At 26.8% G+C, this 21,405-nt stretch overlaps 1 protein-coding gene across 4 annotated transcripts in view; it reads right to left on the reverse strand.

Annotated features, from left to right (window-relative positions):
- Nucleotides 1–3,872: 3,872 nt before the first annotated feature.
- Nucleotides 3,873–21,405, reverse strand: part of PCB (Pyruvate carboxylase) — a 42,854-nt gene continuing 25,321 nt past the window's right edge. For all 4 annotated transcript variants that reach the window (XM_016058219.4, XM_016058220.5, XM_087167779.1 and 1 more), the window contains exons 13-21: nucleotides 20,954–21,110; nucleotides 19,939–20,045; nucleotides 19,038–19,171; nucleotides 17,266–17,515; nucleotides 12,396–12,640; nucleotides 10,970–11,149; nucleotides 7,730–7,978; nucleotides 7,193–7,336; nucleotides 3,873–5,952 (exon numbers count right to left, since the gene is read on the reverse strand). In XM_016058219.4, coding sequence (XP_015913705.1) covers nucleotides 5,704–5,952; nucleotides 7,193–7,336; nucleotides 7,730–7,978; nucleotides 10,970–11,149; nucleotides 12,396–12,640; nucleotides 17,266–17,515; nucleotides 19,038–19,171; nucleotides 19,939–20,045; nucleotides 20,954–21,110 — 1,715 coding nt within the window. In that variant the 3' untranslated portion in view covers nucleotides 3,873–5,703. The remainder of the gene's footprint in view (nucleotides 5,953–7,192; nucleotides 7,337–7,729; nucleotides 7,979–10,969; nucleotides 11,150–12,395; nucleotides 12,641–17,265; nucleotides 17,516–19,037; nucleotides 19,172–19,938; nucleotides 20,046–20,953; nucleotides 21,111–21,405) is intronic.

The following is a 21,405-nucleotide window of genomic DNA, read 5'->3' on the forward strand; positions in this document are numbered from 1 at the left end:
CTTATTATATTAAGGACCGCAAAATCTATGTTAAAATACAGGTGTTTGTTTTTATGTGCATAAGATTTCAATTAAAATAATGATTGGGACCTAAATATAAAACAATATACTTGCTGCTAAAAACTGCATTGGCTTCAACAAAATATGAAGATGTCAATAAAATTGTAAATATTTAGAGCGCTCAAAAATATACGCCCATTTTCAAAATGTAATGAAGAAAAGTGATTTGAAACATAAAATGTGAAAGAGAAAGGAAAAATAAAAGTGAGGAAAAAAAAAGAAAAAACGGTAGTACGAAATAAAAAATATAGGTAAAAAACAAACCTAAATAAACCACAATGGCCGAGAGAGGCAAATCAGGGCAAAATGTATTTCCACGTACTATCTAGAGTGTGTGAGGAACTCATGTCGTTACAAGGGAATCTGTGAAACAAGATTTCCGGGCATCAAAATGAGCTAATGTGACTGGGGTGATAAGAATATTAACATTATTGAAATTGAATTTATGCCAAAGATTCCAAGAATGTGCTGCAATAGAAGATTTGTCACATTTTTGATAGCGGGTTTATCTACCATGTTCCTTTAGTCGATATTTTAAAGCACGTCTGTTTTGTCTGATGTAGCAGGGGTTGCACTGCCAACGTATTCATTTTGTTTTAATCTCGGCTACCACGTTTTCATTTTTTTTTTACTTTTTCTCATTAACATCTGGCGAAACTTGAAAACGGGTCCCTATTTTTGAGCGCATGAAACATTTGCAACTAAGATGGAAATAAAAGTTTATGTTTCGAGTGCTTAAAAATAAGCATTCATTCTGAAGGCTTGTCAAATATGAATGACTTCGTGTCGTACATTTTTGAGCACCAATAAGACAGTATATTAAATTAAAATACCGAACATGATATTGAAATAAGTTATACGTACGATAATGGTTATAAGTATCAGATTGAGAAAAAATAATGTAAGATTGGTCATAACTATCTAAAAAATGAATGCAATAATTTTTTTTTTACTTCTAATCTTAAAAACAATTTTTTAAGGATGCCAAACAATTTAGTCTATAATTGAAATTTTAAGAGTTGAATGAGACAATAGAATGACCCCTTCCCCAGAAATCTTAGTTAAATAGTTACAAGGATAATTATTAAGAACAAATTAACGTCTCCTTTTCACTCAAACTTTTCTAAAAATGTATGTTTTATTTATAGACATAACATGCATATATATTAGGGTATAATTCAAAGATATTTCGATACAGTTGATTTTTTTTTTGCACCCTTTATTTATTTTCTTTTTTCCTTACCATTACTAAAGTTTAAATAATTTAATGCATAAATAGTACACATGATGGCAAACAAGGCTTTTTTCCAGCTTTTCCTCACCCTTTCTGCCACTGTCAACAAAATAAAGGAATCAATTTAAATAAATAATAGTTTAATTGCTTCAACCAATATAATGTTTTGTGCAAACAGATTTCAATTCTGGGATAAATCAAACCATTAACGCCGTCCAATTGAGCATAAATGAAATAATTATATTCCTGTCTCTTTAAGGCAAAATATAAGAAACATTTCTATTAATAATTTCTGAAAAGATAAAAAATATGCTAAGACTATTTGCTGAACATACAAAAACAGCTCTTGTTGTAGTCCAAAAATGTCTTTATATACCCCATTTTAGTATTAAAAAAATCCAGTTAGAAAAAGAACAATTTTTTGAGGTGATGATTCTAAAAACAGTAGGGCTTTGGAGTCTTTTTACAATTTTCTATTTTTAGTATTAGTTATTTAACAAAATAAGGCACATAGATCATTTTTCTGATTTAACAATATTTCATAAATTGTACTAAAATTAAGAAATAATATTAAAAACTTATTTAAGCTAATTTTTTTTATCATTATCTTTTTTAAAAGGGCAACTTTTTTAAATTTAGTGGGAGAGAATAAGTTTGAATGTCAAAATAAAAAAGTAATTCCAGTATTCTCGCCCACTAAAAAAAGAACGCAGCCGGTTGAATTTTTGAGTTGCACATATATGCATTTACTTTTTATTGCATGAATAAACAAGTAACAAAAAAGAAATCAATAAGTTATCATTTTTTGAAAAGATAGCATGCTAAGTAAATAGTCAGCTGTTTTGCATAGAGTGATTTTAAGCAGAATAATGCTTTTTAATTTCTTATTAAGTTTAATTAACAATTCTAAGCTTTCTTTCAAGAACTTGATAGTAATTTAAAAGTGAGCATTTAATTAAAAGGAAAACGTAAATAAAATTACTAAAAAAATAGAGTATATTATATTATAGAAAAAAATAATCTACGTAGTAGCGTGAAGAGTAAAATTTTGAAAAATGAAAAAATATAATTAAATATAATTATATAGGTAAAATAGACCTGGGAAACACGCATGGCCAGGTAATTTCAATATTTTAAAGTTAAGACATATTGTATAACATATTGAGAAATTCTAAGATGTTTAAAAATGTTAGCACATATATGGCAACTCTATCCTTTTTGTAGTGACATGGAATATCGAAACAAGATTTCACATAATCATCATTGATATTACAATTTTATTCAAGGTAACGATATAATGATACCTTTCATAAAACTTTTATCCTTTAAATAGTAATTGCTTCAAAATTATAAAATATATATTGAAGAAATTAACAAACATAAAAAAACTGATGAATTGATAAATTTCAAATCAATACATATGTACGTACAATATTGAAATTGTATCAATCATTCAATGAACCTATTAAAAATAAAATTAAAAAGAAGCAAATGTAATAACCTCATTCTATCAGAAACATTCTTCTTTAAAAACAAACATTCATTGAATATAATTATTTACTCAAATCTCTTTGCTAAATTACGAATAAATTTTCAGATGACTTTGAATGAAACATATTATTTCACAGAAGTGATTATGAGACCAAGTCAAAATTCCAGAAAATTTCTTGGGTTAAAAAAAAAAAAAAAAAAAAAAAAAATTGAAAAAAATTTAAACAAGGTTTTTTTTCCTTTTTCTCAATATTTCTTAGTTTACTTAAAATATATTAAAAATTTTACACATACCTATACCATTTACACATACCTATGATGACCTGGAGAAGTTATTAAAATTTACAAATATGTCTTTCTTTCTTGAGTTTATGATAATAACAACTATTTACTGATAAAAAATGAATATTAATCATGAATATAAGCTTTTAAAGTATCTCTCTGGTTCTCCCTTACAAACAAATAAAATAAATTGTGTTTTTAAGTTCCACCTTTGAAAATTTGATTTCCGGAAACTTCTGTGATCAATGATTTTTTTAAATGTCTGGACCCTCGATCTCCGGAAACTTCCGGATCACTGTAAGCGAAAATTCCGGAAATCCGGATTTTTTCCGGAGCACAATCAGCCTTGATTTCATATGTAAAAACAGGTTAAAAATCGGCTATCGGCGAAAAAAATATGAGCGAAATTTTACGCTATGTGTGAATAAGTCAAGTTTCATGTAATTTAGCCACATTTAAATATTTCTACATTCTCTTCAAATTATCTTTTTCAAAATAAATAATTTATGATTTTTTATGGTTATAAACTAATAGAACTGAATAATCAGATCACTAATTTAATCCTAAATTAGTTGTTTTCAATGACAATTTAACAGTAAAGTTAGCAATAAGTTGATTTCATCAATTTTAATGAACAAAAAAAGTAAACACCAACAATGCAATATATTTTACTAAGCCTTAATAGAAAAAAAAATTCCATTTTATTTTAAAAATAGATTTGCAACATTTTTAGAGTAAGAAATAAACCAGAACTATTAAATAAAACACAAAAATTCATTAAAAGAATGTCAAAATTAAAAACATACACAATGCTAACAAAATATTTATTAGAAACTATATAATAACTTTCAAACAATTTGTTCTAAAATAATATCCTTAATACTTTCTATATATACAATTCAATAATGATATATAGATTCAATAATGATATTCTTTTGAACCAATAATGATTCAAAAGAATAAAATAACATATTACATCATGTATATACTAAGTTCAAAAACGAATTCATGTATAACACTTTTTTATAAAAATAACATTTGCTATCACTTCAATTCAATTAAATATTTAAATGAATATCTATGAGCTTTTTCACATACACTTTAACACTATTATATTGGAATAGTAACATGTACAAGAAAATAATTTTGAACATTGAAGTCAAATTATAAATTCATTTGTTTTGGAAGTAATGCAACAAGACGGAATTATCTGGAAGCATTTGTTATTAGGCACTAAAACAGCACATTTCAAATAAGATGTTCATAATTTTAATGTAATATTCAAATGCTAAACTTTTCTGTGGTGTAAAAAAGAACAAGAAACAAAAATAAATCTAGTATTGAAATTAAATCAATAAGTTTAAAGAAATGCATTAGTACTAAATGCAACTTTAAAAGCATTATACACAAAACAGATTAATTATATTTAGCGCAAATAAACATTGTTTTAATATTATAATTAGAATGATAAAATTAAACTTGCACTGCAACTGTGGCAAATATACATATATATCAGGGTTTCCGCTACGGTAGCTTTTTTCGCAAAATGCGAAAAGACCCATCAAAAATGCTAAAATTCAACAAAGCATTTTCGCATTTTTGCTAAAGGATTTTACTAAATTCCGTTAAAAAAAATGGGGATTATTTAAACACATCTTAATGCAACGATGTAAAAACATGTCATTTAATGAATTACTTTTATTTTTATATACCAATGATGTGTCTGAACAGTACCCACTAATAACTTCTGTTATAGAGTATTGTGCAACAATACCAATGCACACTGTTGACTGTGAAAGGGGCTTTAGCTGCCTTAATTTGATTAAAACTAATATTCGAAACAGGTTGCTGCTAATCAACCATGTAAACAATTTGTTAATGATTAATATTGAGGGCCCTGAAAGTGCATTTAACTTTCAAGAAGCATTTGTAAAATGGGCAAACATGAAAGAAAGGAAGATTGTTAATTATAAACCAAAATGTTTTGATAAATAATAAATGTGTTTTTTTTTGTTATAGGTATTCTTTTTGATATTCTTGTACATTAAGCTATTCTTTGTCAGATAACTTACAGTACTTGTTTGATATAAAGTAATTTTATAAGCCTAATGGCATTTTAGCATTTTGCTAAAACTTTTTTTCAGATTTTTGCTTTTTTGCTAATGAATTTTTAGACTCAGCTTAAACCCTGATATATATATTAAAAAAAACTGAGAAATAAAGATATTTTTTCGATAAAAACATAAAATGTAATACGTTCACAATAGGACTTAATTCACGCATCAAGGAAATAAAGAAGTTTGAATTATCGTTGCAATATATTAGATGATTGAAATTAAAAACAAAATGCATTAATTCATCAAACTTTACCAAAATGCATTCTGTTCCTTAACTGATTCTTGGATTTATCATCCAGATTCTTGACTTATTTTGTAAATATATATATAAAACAAATTTAGGAATTAAAAAAAAAAAGAAGATTAGTGAAAAAAATGCGAAGATATAAAAACACTGTAAAGAAAACAAAAAGTGATTTGTTTGGCAAAATATTTGGCAAACGATATGTGACCCACCTTAGACCACAGCTATACCAAGCCATTGGAGATATCTGAAATTTGCCTCTATTCTATTAGTCACTATTCTATCTCCACCAAAAGGTCGTTTCCTTCCACTTTCATCTCGTTAGCTGCATGAACTTTTTTAACCATACCAGATATTGGAGCTTGAACAACCATTTCCATTTTCATGGCACTTAAAATAATCATGGCATCTCCTTTCTCAACTCTTTTACCTTCTTCAATTTTAACATCAATAACAGTGCCAGGCATTGGCGCACCAACAGAACCCTTCTTTCCCTTTTCAGCTTTAGGTCGAATATGTATTTCCTGTTAAAACAAATTAAATTATTTACCAAAAGGTAATTTAAAAAAGATCAAAGCTGTTACATGATTCTAACGATCATAGGAGAAACATTTCACTTAACTCTAGATACAGGTCTTTTCATAAGTTTCTCTATGGTTTCGAAATGTTTTACTAAAAAATAGTACATGTTGAAAATCGCAGAAAAAAACTTGTACTATCCAGAAAATTTTACAGGTATGTGGCGAGACATTAATTAAATTTTTGCTATTCTATTGTCTTCCCAACATGGCGTAATAGTAATTTTTACTTGTAATTCCCATAAAAAATGACATGACAAGTCTTATGAATTTGCTAGCTATTGCAGAAAAATGTCAGCTTGTGAAGCAAATAATTGAATGATGAGGCAAATTTCATTACAACTGTATTTTACTGGCTACTTTTAATGGGCATTGTGTACTGCCCTTTACCAGCAACTTCTGTGAAAAATAACATTACTATGGAGTTAATGACCACAATGGACCAAATTTTTCCACATCAAATGTCTGTAAAAAAACATATTTTCAATTTTTAGTTCAAGATTGATTTCTGATTTAATAGTTGAAACCAAGATGGAAACTTTAAATGAACTCTATACTTTCTAAAAGTAAACAAATACTCTTATTAAAATAGGGAGCAGTAGTAAGATTTTTTATTTATAGAGTATTAAAAAGGCATATATTTTTCTTGGCCTTAAAAAACAGTTTAAAGTATAGTCTTAATAAAAGTATAAATTCATCAATGTGAGATTTATTGAATGGAATAACATCATTTCAACTATTTTCTAAAATATTTTTATTAATATTTATCAGTCTTTTACCCCTAAAACAATCCTGTTTTAAAAACAAAAAAATCATTTTAGGAAGAAAAAAAATTAACTTAATCAACTTTTTTTTCTTTCTGACTGAGCAACAAGATTCTTTAAATGTTAGAATTGTATAAAAAGAATTCGGCAACAAAGCCTATTTTTTCATAACCATAATTTAGAAAAGTAATAACCAATAAAATGAAATAAATAAAATAATTGATTTATTTTAACAGTTTAACAAAGCATTTATAACTCTATATCCCAAAAATAGAGTAAAGCAAAAATACAAGAACTTCAGAACAACTCTTGTAGCTTTGGTGGTTAAATTTGAATTCTAAAAAATATTGATGAAAACTAAATTACTTTCAGTTGAAAAAATTAAGCTTGAAAAACGTCACATTTAAAAATGGATTACTTACATCTTTAACTGATTTATCTCTAATAAGGACAGATCTCAGCTGACCATTTAGTTCAAAGAAAACTTCTTTTTCACCAGCACTATTTTTTTTCTCAGAGACAGCGAGAGTTTTAATATGCAATGTTTTACCTTTCTCAATATTAACCTGCAAAAGGAAAGTAATTGAAATCGTAATAAGGGAAATAACATATATTAACATAAAATAAACATAAATGTGGTATTTAAATTTTATTTTCTTATTCGCAAAATTTTAGTTCTGGAATAAAAAGTGTTTCTAGAAATAACATCAATTAATTTATATCTAATATCTTTGAATTTTGTAAGAATTTCTGGAAATAATAGTTAGACCTTGATTAAATAAATTCAACTTCTGTTTTTATTTTAAAATTCAGAAAAATGTCATAAAATACAACAAAAATTTTACATCAAAACTAAAAAGAATTTTAACCTCAAAATCAAAATTTTTGTTGTTGAAAACACAACTTGAACATATTTGTAGAATATTTACATTTTTTAAAGAAAATTAAAGTTCACTCACTTCAAATTCTTCAGCTACTTTTGGTCCAACTAAAAAGATACGTGTGCTCAGACAATCAACAGGCCCATAGGTATTTCTAAAAGCGATGTAGTCATCACAAACTTTTGGATACATGGCAGAACTCATCACATCTAATTCACTTACAGCCATGCCATGCTTATCTTCCAGTTCAGCTTTCAATTTATCAAACTCCAATGGAGGCAAAATTTCTCCAGGCCTTCCTTCAATTCTAGTCATACCTTTCAAGATCTAAAATACAAAATGTATAGTAATGCTTCAGAAATAATTTAAAAACTTAAAATTTGCTAAATAACTCAGTTAAAAAATCGTATTATGAATTTCAAATTTAAAAAAAAGGTGCTGATTATCACGCAAAGTAGATATTATAAAATCTGATTTGTACAATGGACTTACAAGGAGCTGAATTGTATAATTTAATTATTATTTTGTGTTTAACAATCCAGTTAAGATGCCTTTAGACAGCATTTGTATTATATGTGGAATATTTTGTAGACAAGTTTGAAATGTTTTTAGCTTTTTTCACATTGAAAACATGTAAGACTGCTTCAATAAATTTTAATGAATAACTTAACTAATTCAGCTAGTAGATTATTCCAAAATAATTAACTGATACTGTGGAATGACCCTCTAAGCAAAGGATAAAAATAGTTTTAAATAAGCAGTGTATAGCAAAGAGACACACACATTAAAAATATCTAAGAAAATAAAAAAATGTACTTTTAATACACCACATTCTAATGATTGATTTTCAATACCATTGACATGTGTAAGTTGAAGAATGTAAAGCTAAAATCATAAATTTAACAAGAAACAGTACACATGACTAATTTTTTAGCAGCTCCTAAGGCACACGATAGCATTCCAGGAAAAAGAAGAAGAGATAGTAATAGCTTAGATCAATGCTTGTAAAAACTACATTTAGATTGCAAAGATATCCATAATTTTGATCATAAACATGAAAGAAATTTTTGAGAGAGCACACAGTTTTTTTCTTCTTTTTTTTTCTTGAATTTTTTTAAATTTATCTTTTTGAATAAATATATTAAAGCTCTAAAAGAAATACACAGAGAAAACTTCATATATGTCTTTAAATTTAAGAGTAATTTTCTGTATTTATCAGAGATGTTAATAACTACTATATTAGCAAAAATTGAAAACTTTCGTAAAACAGGATGGTTTCTGTATTCCAGGCATACTGCAAATCTACGGAGAGTCTGAATTTTAATTTTTCATTTTCTTAAAAGAAAAAAAATAATAAATATAAAAAAAGCAATGGCAAAATTAAATTTCTTATTTAATCACTTTCTGTCAAGTGTAAGATTGATGCACAATCTTATTTTATGGGATGATAATATAAAAATTCGACTTTTCTCTGCTTCTAAGTGTATTTTTAAAACTTTTTATTCCTAGATTTTTTTTAATATTCACTTTCAAATAAATATTAGGAAATTACTCTTATAGGAATAGTAATTGAAAAATGGTGTAAAATCTAATAACCACAAATGTATTTTTAATAGAATAGTACAATTAAATTTGTCTAAACTTGTAATTAGTGACATGATGAATTTACTCACAGAGCCCAAAAACGTAAAAAAGTGCTTACAGATTTAGTCCTGCAATTTAACAATGAATATGAGAATTAATTAAATAAAAAATAGCAGTTTGAGAAGTGGAATAAAGTGCCATTTTTTATATTTTTATGCATTACAGTGCAATCTGTTCTCCCAAGTCCCATGTTAGGTTCTCAAAAATTATTTGATAATCCAATAAAATAATTCAGAACATATTCTATAGAAACATTCTAAAAAATTTTATGCTATATTTGTAATTCATCAGAGTAAAAAGGATATTTCATATGAAATGGAACTTATTGGTCAAAAATTATAAGAATATTAAACATAAGTATTCTATCAAATTATACCTACAAACTTATACTTGGTAAAAAGAAGAATATAAATTTAGAGTTGCAAACAAGTTGGAAGTTGTTTAATGTCATAAGACAAAAATAAGTTAAAACAATAATAAAACGTTTGACAGTTACAAAAATAAATAGTTGTAATTTAGAAAATTATAATGAGCATAAATTAAACTAAATAACAAGCAATCATAATTATAAACTAACTCTTAAATCATTAAGTAACAATCAAAATTATTTTTTAAAAAAACTATTAAATGGTTTTTAAGATCCACTTACATAAAAGTGCTAAATATAGAATTATTTCGTTAAATTATTAATAAGCTAGCTAAAGTAATTGAATTTTTATTAAATTTAAAATAGATATTTTAATGTTTTTAACAAGAGTAATAAATTTAAAAATTGAAGTTTTGAAAAATGTTTGAGTCAGCAGGTGTTCCCCTCCTCGACGTTACGTCTATGATTTTGATCTATGATTATCAACTTGCAACAGCTTAAGAGGTTACCCTCGGGTAACCCGGCTATACCCAAGCTATATTAAGAGGCTATACTCAGGTAAAAACCCTTAAATATAATAATATGTTTAATGCTGAAATAATGTTTTCAAAATATTAAAATGTTAACTAATTAATACAAGATTACACTTAGGTGAAGTAATCTTGCAATAATTTGTTTGCATTTTGATGTTTTGAAAACATTTTTTCAGCATTTGAAACTAAACATTAAATTTGAAAATAACAATAGAGGTGAAACAGAATTTGCTATGAAAAGTTTCTCCTGCAGTTAGGTGTGCTCTTAAGAACCCATGAAAGCAGAGCTGATATATTATGATGCAAAACATGTGTGTGAAAACCGCACTTAAAGTGATTATTGTGTATAGGCTTTTTAATTAGCTACTAGGTTCAGAATCTTACTCATTAGCACATTCCGACCACCACACCAACACTAATAAAAAGTTAGAGAAAATAAACAACACCTTGTGAACCTTGTCTTCTTTTATTTTTTTTTAGGGGAGGGGGGGCAGAACCTTTATTTATTTTTTAATTCTCCTTAATTTTTTTTATTCTCTTTAGATTCCACTGTAATTTCCTATGAAATACTTGGTTTTGTAATTAGATGTAAAACAAAGTTTAAGTTTAACTCACACAATAAGATTTGGTAGAAATAAAATTAATGTCCGTAAAATAATTATAAACATTTAGATTTTTAATTAGCATTTTTAATAAATTACACTTAAAATTTAATTTAAGAACTAAGAACACTATTTGTTTAAGAATGAGACTTTAATAAAGAAGTTATCTTACTTTGGATCTGAGAGGCTCTTTAAATCCACCATGTGGTGTTCCAATATAACCTTGCATAAATTCAATGACAGAACTTGGGAAGCTGAGATCTTCAGCCCTTTCTTCTATTTCTTGAGCAGAGAGCTTATTTTGTACCATAAATTGTGCTAAATCTCCAACTACTTTGGAGGTAGGAGTGACCTGTAAAGTGAATATAAGGATAATTAAAGAATAGTTAAACATTTATGTAAAGTTACAAAGCCAACAATTAATGTATCACAAATTAATGCTTCCTAACCTTTTAGAAGTCCTTTCTGTACATAGTTTCTACACATATTTCAAATAACTATTTCTTTATAGATTTTCTTTTGGTCGAGATTGTTTATTCTCTTGTATAATCAGAAATTGATGCTTCCCAATCCCTTTCACTCATAGATATCATAATTTTATATTTACATCATTCCAAAAAAAGTCACATTTCATTTAGTAAAAAATATAAATTGGTCATTACTAAATTAAACTAAAAGTATAAATTATTTTAATAAAACTCAAAATAATATATTTTTTAACTAAGTTATTTTAATAAAACCTATTAGATTTGTACTTTGCTTCCAAAAATTTGATCGTAAGAGGACTACCCGTATTATTACAAACGAAAACCCTTTTCGGAGGCTATTTTCCGCTAGCATGTTAAATATCATTACACAATATATATACAAATGAATTTTGCAACTAAATTACATATTAAGTTAATTTACAAACAAATTTCATTTTTTCATTAACTTTTTTCCTCCTTACTAAACATGAACGTTTTTATTTTTAGTAATACTCCAAATTTTGTCAATGTTCAACTTTATTATGACTTATGCAATTGATTCAGATTAAATTGACTCTCCAGTCTTGTAATTTTGAACTGACCAGCCTTAAGCTGGGATTCTTATTTATATCACTTCATTGGCTGAAGAGTGTTCTAACCTGAACCATCCTGGTTTTAGTCATAAAAATATTTTTTATTCATTAATAAAACTCTTTCAGTTTCAGAAGCCAAAAAGTAAAAAAAAAAAAAAAAAAAAAAAAGATCTTTATAAAAATTTAGGTGTGACAGTTGCTAAGCTCACAAAACTGCCATATATTATTAAAATAAACTAAGTACAAGTACACTAAATTTACTTTAATATGGCTTAAAAATATTTGAGCTCTTTTTCTATTAATAGAAATAATAAATATTTTATATCCATTACTGCTGTTCTGTTTCAACAGAAAACCCTAAACTAGAATACAGTTTGAAAATAACAATTTATAGTAAAATACAATTCAAAGTAGATTTTAAATGGAAATTATTGCAAAAATATGAAAGATTTAGATGCATTTTAGAATGAATTTTTAGAAAGAAAATCTAAATTCAGGAGTTCGACATTAAATTTAAAATGATTTTTTGCTAACTTACTTTTATAAGGTCACCCAAGAGTTTATTGGCTTCAGCATAAGCTTTTTTAATCTTTTCAAAATGTTCACCAAGCCCTAAGCTGAAGGCTTGAAACTGCAAATTAGTATACTGACCACCAGGTATTTCATTTTCATAAACATCAGCATTTCCACTTTTCATGGTTGCAGTACATTCAAATGGGGCGTAAAGTGTGCGTGTTTGTTCCCAGAAAGCAGAGTATTCACTTATCTTGCTCAATTTAATTTCTATAAAGATAATTTTTAAAAGTATTACATATTAAGATTTTATTATTGTAGGATATTTATTTTCATTAATATTTATATATTTTATTAATTGATAGATAGATAAGGCACTAATATACATTAAAAAAAGGGCATATATCGTATTAACATAATGAATACTTTTGTTCTTACAAAGAAATATTAAAACAAAGGTTTAATTTATAATATAATTCAGAATTTATTCAATACATTATTTATTTTAATAATACCAATTTCTCAATTTTATAAAGAGATTGAATAACTAACTAATATTTCCTTTGACAAATACTGGTAAACACAAGGGAATTTTGCTTGTTTAGATAAAAATATTTAGTTTCTCCCCCTCAATAATCTGTTTAACAACAAAGTATACTAAATTAAGATTGGTGGTTCGATTGTTACAGTGATTTTTCATGATCAGGATTGGCATATTGCAGGCAAAAAGGAATTTTCGCTTGGTCAATGTTAAAAGCTGTAGGGCAATTCCACAAATCTATACGAGTACAGGTGGGGCGATCTTTCCTGATCAGCAGGTTGCAAAGTATCCCACATTTTCCTCTAGAAAATGTCTATGTTCATCAGAATGCACAATAGCCATGAATGGGTGTGGATGACTTGATAAGATCAGGGTCGTGCTTAGGGGTGGGTGAGCTGGACAACTGTCCAGAGCCACTAAAAATTAGGGGCGCCAAAAATTCAAAACTTGTTAATATAATGTAGAAAGTTTTTTTTCCTCTCTCTTCACTTTCTTGCCCCGTTGAGAAAATTTCTTAAGCTCTTTATAAATTACACTTTTAGTTCTATCTCTTTTCCAGTAGGAAAGGTTATTTATCTTTTAGCCAGTTATTGCGGCATGTGTAAGCATGTTTATAGATCTTTTCACTGGGGGTTGTGAAGAAGACATTACGATTGTCATCTTCACTCACCTTGCTATTTAGTTATTGTCAATGAATCAAGGTTTCTAGTTCAAGAAGGACAGTGAATACTATAGTAAAACAACCTTAGAGTACAAAAACAATTTTACTAATGCTATGCCAAATTTTGTGATAACTTTAAGAATTTTTCTTACTTTTCCTGTAACCATTACTACTGCAGAACGTTCATTTTCAAAACTGGAACTGATAGTAATACATTTGAGATAAATGATGACTAATGCCCACTTTTCATCTTTGGCACCATTGAGAATAACTTTAGATTTTTCAGTTTTAACATAGACTTTTGCTGCTCAAAAAGCTAGAAAAATTGCATTATAATTAATTTACCCATATTTGTAAGCAATTTTATATTTTTTTCCTCACATTTGCCAAATCTTGAATGTATTTTTCCTATACCTAGGATATATTTATTAATTCATATGAATTATTTTAATTTATAACTCCAAATCTGTCTATTTTCATTGTAGTTAATGACCCTTTATATCAGGAGGGAAATTTCTAAGATAATAACAGGAATTCAACTTTGATGTCACAGAAAAAAAACTTTAATTATTGCCAATTTGTGAGTTTGTGGAGTGTAATCCCTTAGAACTGCTGCAGATAACGTCAAGAAAAATAAAAAGCAGGAATAGCACGATTAAAAAACTTTTTAACTAAAAAGAAAATCATTGATTTATATGATTCCTTATGATTTTCAAAAAATCTTAGATTTATATGGTAAATATTATTTATACCCTACTGCATTATGTATATACTCATGACTGTGATAATAAATTACTGATATCAAATCTCATTGACAATAAATGTTTCAGTCTTTTAATGAGAAATGGATTATACATTAATAAATAAAATAAGACTTTTTTTTTCTGTTCAAGAACTTAATGTAGTTAAGAATGTAACTTTCAAATAATAATATTTCATTGCTCTTTTCATCTCACTTTCATAGTTTAATGTGCTCATTGTAGTATGTAAAATAATTTGCTATTTCACTATCAGTAAATATATTTCAACTGTACCCATTTAATTTTATACATATTTATTTTAATACAAGTAACTTTAAATATACTAATGTTAATGTATACACTTGTTAATGTAATGTAATTAATGTTAATGTATATACTTGTTAATGTAATGTAATTAATGTTAATGTATATACTTGTAATTAAAGAATAAAGAATTGTTCTGCCACGAATAATTTAATTTAAAAATGCTTTCTGGTCTAAATTCATTATACTTTTCATTTGACAAATTGATTTTTCTGCCTTTACAATTCATTAAGGTTTTGAGTTTGATAGAAAAAAGTAACTAACTTCATTTTTTCAGTAATTGGTTCACAGTGTTTTCACTACAGCGCAAGAACGCGGAATCTCGCATATTTTTTTCTTTTCTCGCATTAAAAAATTATTACTGCGAGAAATTCGCGCATTCTACAAATCAATTTCAAAATTCGCGAATTTCTCGCATTTTGGAAAAAGCTTCGAATTATGCCATTTAGAATAAGATCCGTTTCACTTTTCTTCCTGGATCTTTCATTATTTTCAACATCTGCGCCCGTTATCTATCTTCCCTATTTACCAGTATTGTTCAGAACCTTTTCAAACAACGGAACACAACCACGGAACCCCTTTCAGAACACATTTCCCTGCAACCACGTGTTTACCGAAGGTAAGGTTTCTTCATGTTAAGACGTTCAAATTTTTTATACACTTATGTAAGATGGACAAATACCTTGTAAAGGCAAAATCTTTTATGACGATGCACCAAAAATATTCAATGCTTTAAGAAATAGAAGACGTTAAAAATGTATTATAATTAAAGAAATTTTTTTTTTCAAGAGTTTCTGTGTTTTTTTATTTTTTAGAAATCTCACTTAACTTTTTGAAATCTCACCCTGTTTTTGAGAAAGGGTGAGAAATTCTCACCCATTTTTTTTCTATGATGAAAACACTGGTTCACCATAATTAAATAAAAATAATAACCTTTTTATTATTAGAGGTGTTAAAAATTTCACTTGCAGTAATTGTTGTTGAATAATATTAAGAGTTATTTATACTTTTTATCAGAGTTTTAATCGTTAAACCAAAAAAGAATTTTTAAAAAAAATCTGATTGAAATAAAAAATAAAAAAAATGCTTAATAGAAATATTTTTAAATAAAATATGATTTTGATAAACTCTGATAAAATGCTTCGTAGGACCGCTAAGACCCTACGCATGATATGAAGCTTATGAATCTGTCACTTAGCAGAATTGTATCTAGATACATCAGAGACCCCACAGCACACACCCCAAACTATAACAGAGCTTCTAACAGCTCAAACAGTCCCCTGACACATAGGGTTCAAGGATTTCTATGAGATTGTCTCTATACTGCCCACAATAGTACTATGGTACCCCTTTGGTTCTGAAAGTCCATATCAATGATAATATGTTCAATAGTTTGTATCATGGTATTTGTGGGCACCCTAGCATTGAAGGATGAGAAGTATTACACATCTTTCATGCTTAATAATTCTCGTCAATCATCACCGCCCTTGATCTTTCACTATCTTTTCCTGTCCATAATGATGTCAGAGATTTGATGTTCTATGGGTTTACTGATATTAACCATACACCAGTGAAAGAGTCTGGCTACAACATCCTACATTGCATTACATTTGTATTATTATATAAGCGCTGCCAGTTGTATTGCAGTATTCCAATTTATTGCAAACTTTTGTTATTTTATTTGTGTATGTATGCGTCTATATCCATTGTTCTGGTTTTTTCAGAATGGATTTCACATTTAGACTTGGTGAGCATTTAAACTAAATGAGCAAACTGAAGCAATATTAGCTTCTGAATGTTTGCAACTATAGTACTCACTACCAGGGTTGGCAAGATTTTGCCGCGGGTGGAAAAAACCATGGTAAATACGGGTAAAAACCGTCCTGGCAAAAACAGGTTTTTGCCAAGCAAATTGGCAAAAACCTCTATTTTCCAAGATGAGAGGACAAAAACACATTTTTGGTACAAAATTATTCCTAAAATTGAAATATATACTATAAATATAAATAATTACAAAAAAATTAACAAAATTATTATTCCATAATTAAATCATAATGTAATAATATATCATTTTAGTAGTTTAAAACATTATTGATTGGAAAATTTGCGATTATTCTCTTTCTTCCAGTGAAATGAACTTATTTTAAATTAATGTAACTATAATTTAAAGCATAAAATATCTATCAAGATGTGTAGTTATTTATTGTACAAATAATAATTTTTTATAATATAATAATAATAATATTATACAAATAATAATATTTATTTATTTGTAAAAAAACATTTATTTAAGGGTTCTAAAATGAAAAGAGGTCAAAAACTTTCAATGTTTTAAAAATTATTGCCTTTATATTTATTATTAATATGTTAAAAATAATTTTTTTATGTAATGTATCAAAATTATTATTCCTTATGATTGATTTAAATTTGTTTCAAGTATTTTGTAATAATATTTAATCAGCAATTTAAATAATTTGGATTTAGCCGGTTTTTACCAGTTTTTGCCACTCTTCTGGCAAAAACCCCTTTTGGCCGGCAAAAACTCCAACCCTGCTCACTACAATATTTTTAACTAGAATTTTTAAAAATGATGGATATATAAGATGAGAGTAAATTGTAAGTACTTTACCAGTGTCATGCGCAGTGTCTTCAAGACAGGCTACTACAGCTCCCATACTAGGTTGTGATGTTAAGCCAGACATAGAGTCAACGGCAACATCAACAATATCAGCAGAAGCTTCTGCACAAGCCAAAATACAGGCAACACCAGCACCAGCTGTGTCGTGTGTGTGGATATGAATAGGTATATCAGGATGTCTATCTCTCAAAGCAGTTATTAGAATTTTTGCTGCTTGTGGCTTAAGAAGTCCAGCCATATCCTTAAATACACAAACATATATATAGATAGATTCTTTAAGCAAAACATTGCGAATTTAGAATAAGATTTCTTAAATTTAAAAAAAATGAGATCATTTTAAATTCAAGATACATTGAAAATGAAATATTTAAAAGTGTTTGTAAAATTAATCTTTCAGTTCAACAATGGTAAATGTCGAGATTCTTGCATGTGGGTGATCTTTTGATCTGTTAATTTTTTTTGTTCTCACCAACAACACTTAAAATTCAATCACCAAAATTGATATGTTATATCGTAGAGGTGGTAGATATACAAACAATAAAATTCAAAGTTAATTTTTATCATTTAGATTCGCATTATAATTCAGTTGAAATAGAATTTAATGGCATGAGTATAAAATTCTAAACATTAGAAGCCTTTTTCAAGGCCCTAAAGATGAAATTTTAATCTCTTTACAACAATTTTTTATTTTAGATACAAGTGAATTTTGGTTATGCAGTATGGTTAAAAGGAAACTCTTTTATGTAGATATATTAAGTCACAATATCTAAATTTTCATATTTGTATTTTTGTTCCAGTTCAATTTAAATTTTTTTTTATTCAAAGGAATTTTAAGAGAAATTTAGGAAATGGCCTTGTCTAAATTTATAAGCATTTAAATTCTCTTGATTATTATAAAAATCTGTTTTCAATTGCGTTTTTACCTGTTGATCACCTTAACAATTGTAAAGTTTCAATGCATCCTTCAATTAGATGTTCAAGTAATATTTGGAAACAAAGATAATAAAAATTTTAATGTAAAATTCCAGCTTATAATTAAAATTTAAAAATTTAAATAATTTATAAGTAAAAATTCCAACCACAATCTTCAAAAGATTGTATGCAATATTGATTTCTTTATTCACACATCCAAAAATAATTTCTTTTTTGACAGATTTTTATTAAAAGTTACATATTTATATAATCTTTTGTACAAGAGATCAACGGTTCAAGAATGGCGAGCAACATAATTTGCAACATTAATTTGAAATTATTTTGCATTTTTACAATGGTTCTTACTTTGAAAATTTACAATGTGTTTAATTTAATATGTTTTTTTATTTGAAAAAAAATCAATTTTGAAATTTTTAAGTTTTAACTGGCAGACGGAAAAATTATAGAGGAAATTCTCATTAATTAGACACCCTTTCTGCACACTTCCAGTTTCCTGAATTAAATCAGAGAACAAATGGAAATTGCATAAAAGGAGGAAATAACCTACTGAAATTTAATTCTTGGCTGACTTTTTGGTTATATGGAATAAAACATTTTTGTTAATAGCTTAGGAACCCTTCAAGAGGCTTCCAAATTAATAGCATGTTTGAATTCAGTCCTTCAAAATGTGTATAGATTTTTTATGTTACACTTGGTACTCTTTCTTTGATATTTTTATGAAAAATTCAATTATCAGATAAAACAATAAGTATTTCTTTTTACACTTTTATTAACTGTAATAAATAAAATTGTCTACTATATTTAAAAATTAAAAAGGAAATATAATTTACCTTTATGCAAAGAATATGGGTTCCTGCCTTCACTAATTCATCAGACAGTTTTAAATAATAATTCAAGTCATATTTTGTGCGTTTTGGATTTGATACATCACCCGTGTAGGAAATTGCAGCTTCAACCACTCCCCCTAAAATAAAGAATAAAATTTATGATTGACAAACAAATGTGCTAACACATCTTTGTTTATAATATAGCCATTAAAATTATAGTCTTCTCATTCTGCTAAGCGTTCCATATAATGCAATCAATGATAACTTTAGTTATAAATAAGAGTTTTGTCTCATTTTAATTTTTGCATCCAAACAAAAATTGTTTTTATGTATAAATATAGTTAACATATTTTTTAGTCAATGACTTTTCTTTCTACATATACCTCCCGGAAACAGAAACTCTCCAGAGTGCACTGCAGATTATTTTTCCTCTAAGTTTTCATTTTATTTTTTAAAAGCAAACAAATGGAAGAAAATTGTTGAGACTCCTTTTTTAAAACATCTTTTAACTTATTTTGGATAAAAATTTAAAAGCTGAATTGAAAGCATAAAGCAAAGAACAAAATGTAAGGAGCTTTTTTATCTGTTTCAGGTTTACACTGTATAGGAATTAATTCCATTTCTATCCAAGCATCATCGTATAACCTTCCAACTTAAATTTTTAGAAGATTATTTTTTACATCACATTTAAAAAACAAGTTTAAAGTATTACAATGTTTAAAATTATCTTGAAGTCAATTTTAGTTTTTACTTTCCTTTTTTTATAAAGTCTCTATTTAAATAAATTCAAAATAAAAATTTTTGTTTAATGAATTTAATCATATAATAGATGAGTTATCTTTTTTAATAAATAAGAAGCAGTAATTATTTTTAATAAATGCAACTGATTTATATATTGTTTTACCTGCATTTCCAGCAGCTTCCATTCCTAGAATTAAGTTTGGTAAATAATTTAAGGAGTCAAAGACCCTAAATACATCCATTCCGTGCTTCTTAGCCATTTCACAAAATCTGCAAGTGAATATGAGAACTTGAGTAAAAATTATTGGCAACTATATTTACATAAAATTAAAGCTAAATAAGTAAAAAATAGATGATTTGAAGTTTCTTTAGAATCGATATAATCCTTAAAGAACATAACTCATCTTTTTGTTTTCTATGTAGCTCAGTTGTGTCACATCATTTACAAATGAGGGAACACATTTTCAGAAAAATCATATTTTAAAAATACTAGAACAGAAGTAATATTTTTTAGGGGATTATAATTTTTTTTTCTTTTTTTTTTTTTTTTTGCGAGAAATAAGGATATGCAAAACATGAAAAAATATTAAGCATCAATTTTAAAAGTAATGAAAAAATTGACATTTAATTGTAAAAGTGCTCTTCTATTTAAAATTTGAATATTTATACCAATAGGTTAACAATTTTTTTTAGGTTTTTGACACAGAGGTTTTGATGTAAGCTTTTTTCATGATTAAAGCTATCAAAAACTAGTCCATGCTGCCTGTTTTGTTATGAATATATTATTATGTATTATCATGAGAATATATTTAGAGCCATGTTTGTTGTACATCAAACAGTTGCTAAAAAGAAGGGCAAAGTAAATTAATAAATAAAGCTTACACATTTTTTTCTTCTGAGTAAATTAAAAATAATAACCGATCTGTTTATTTTAATCTGTTAATCTGTCTAATTTTGGCTAAATAAGGTTAAAGGAGCGCTTGGATTTAATAAATTAATTGAGTTTCTATATTTATATGGGAGAAAAACAATAATTACAACTAAAAAAATTTAGTTTTGAGAACCGGTATAGTTTGAGTAAAATTAAAGCAACTCTAAACTTATGAATTAAACAATACAAACACAGCTAAATGATACATTATGTTTTATAGTTTAAAATGAATATTTTAAATACATACTTAAACACAGCATTATCAGGATATGATGTATAGCCTACTGCATTAGCTCCTCTCAGCAGCATTTGAAAAGGAATATTAGGAATGAGATTTCGCATATTCTGCAAGCGTTCCCAAGGACACTCATGCAAAAATCTCATTGCAACATCAAAAGTAGCTCCTACAAAAATGTTCATTAAACATTTTATAAACATCAAAATTGTTTCTGATTCTAATTACGACAGAAAAAAATACCGAGAAAACTTAATGTTTTGTTTTCAAAAAATAATTATAATATTGTTAAATATTCTATACACATTATTATATAAGTAAAAATGAAATGAAAAATTTTATTAAACAAAGTTATGCCTTGTAACAATAAAATATGAAAGATAAATTAAAATAAATAAGTTTTTTTAGTTGACAAAAATAAGTTTACAACTAGAATACTTAGTTTTCAATTATACCAAAGAAAC

This window comes from Parasteatoda tepidariorum, chromosome 7 (genome assembly GCF_982258835.1).
Source record: "Parasteatoda tepidariorum strain Cologne lab strain chromosome 7, Ptep-v5.0, whole genome shotgun sequence".
Classification (NCBI taxonomy): Eukaryota; Metazoa; Arthropoda; class Arachnida; order Araneae; family Theridiidae; genus Parasteatoda; species Parasteatoda tepidariorum.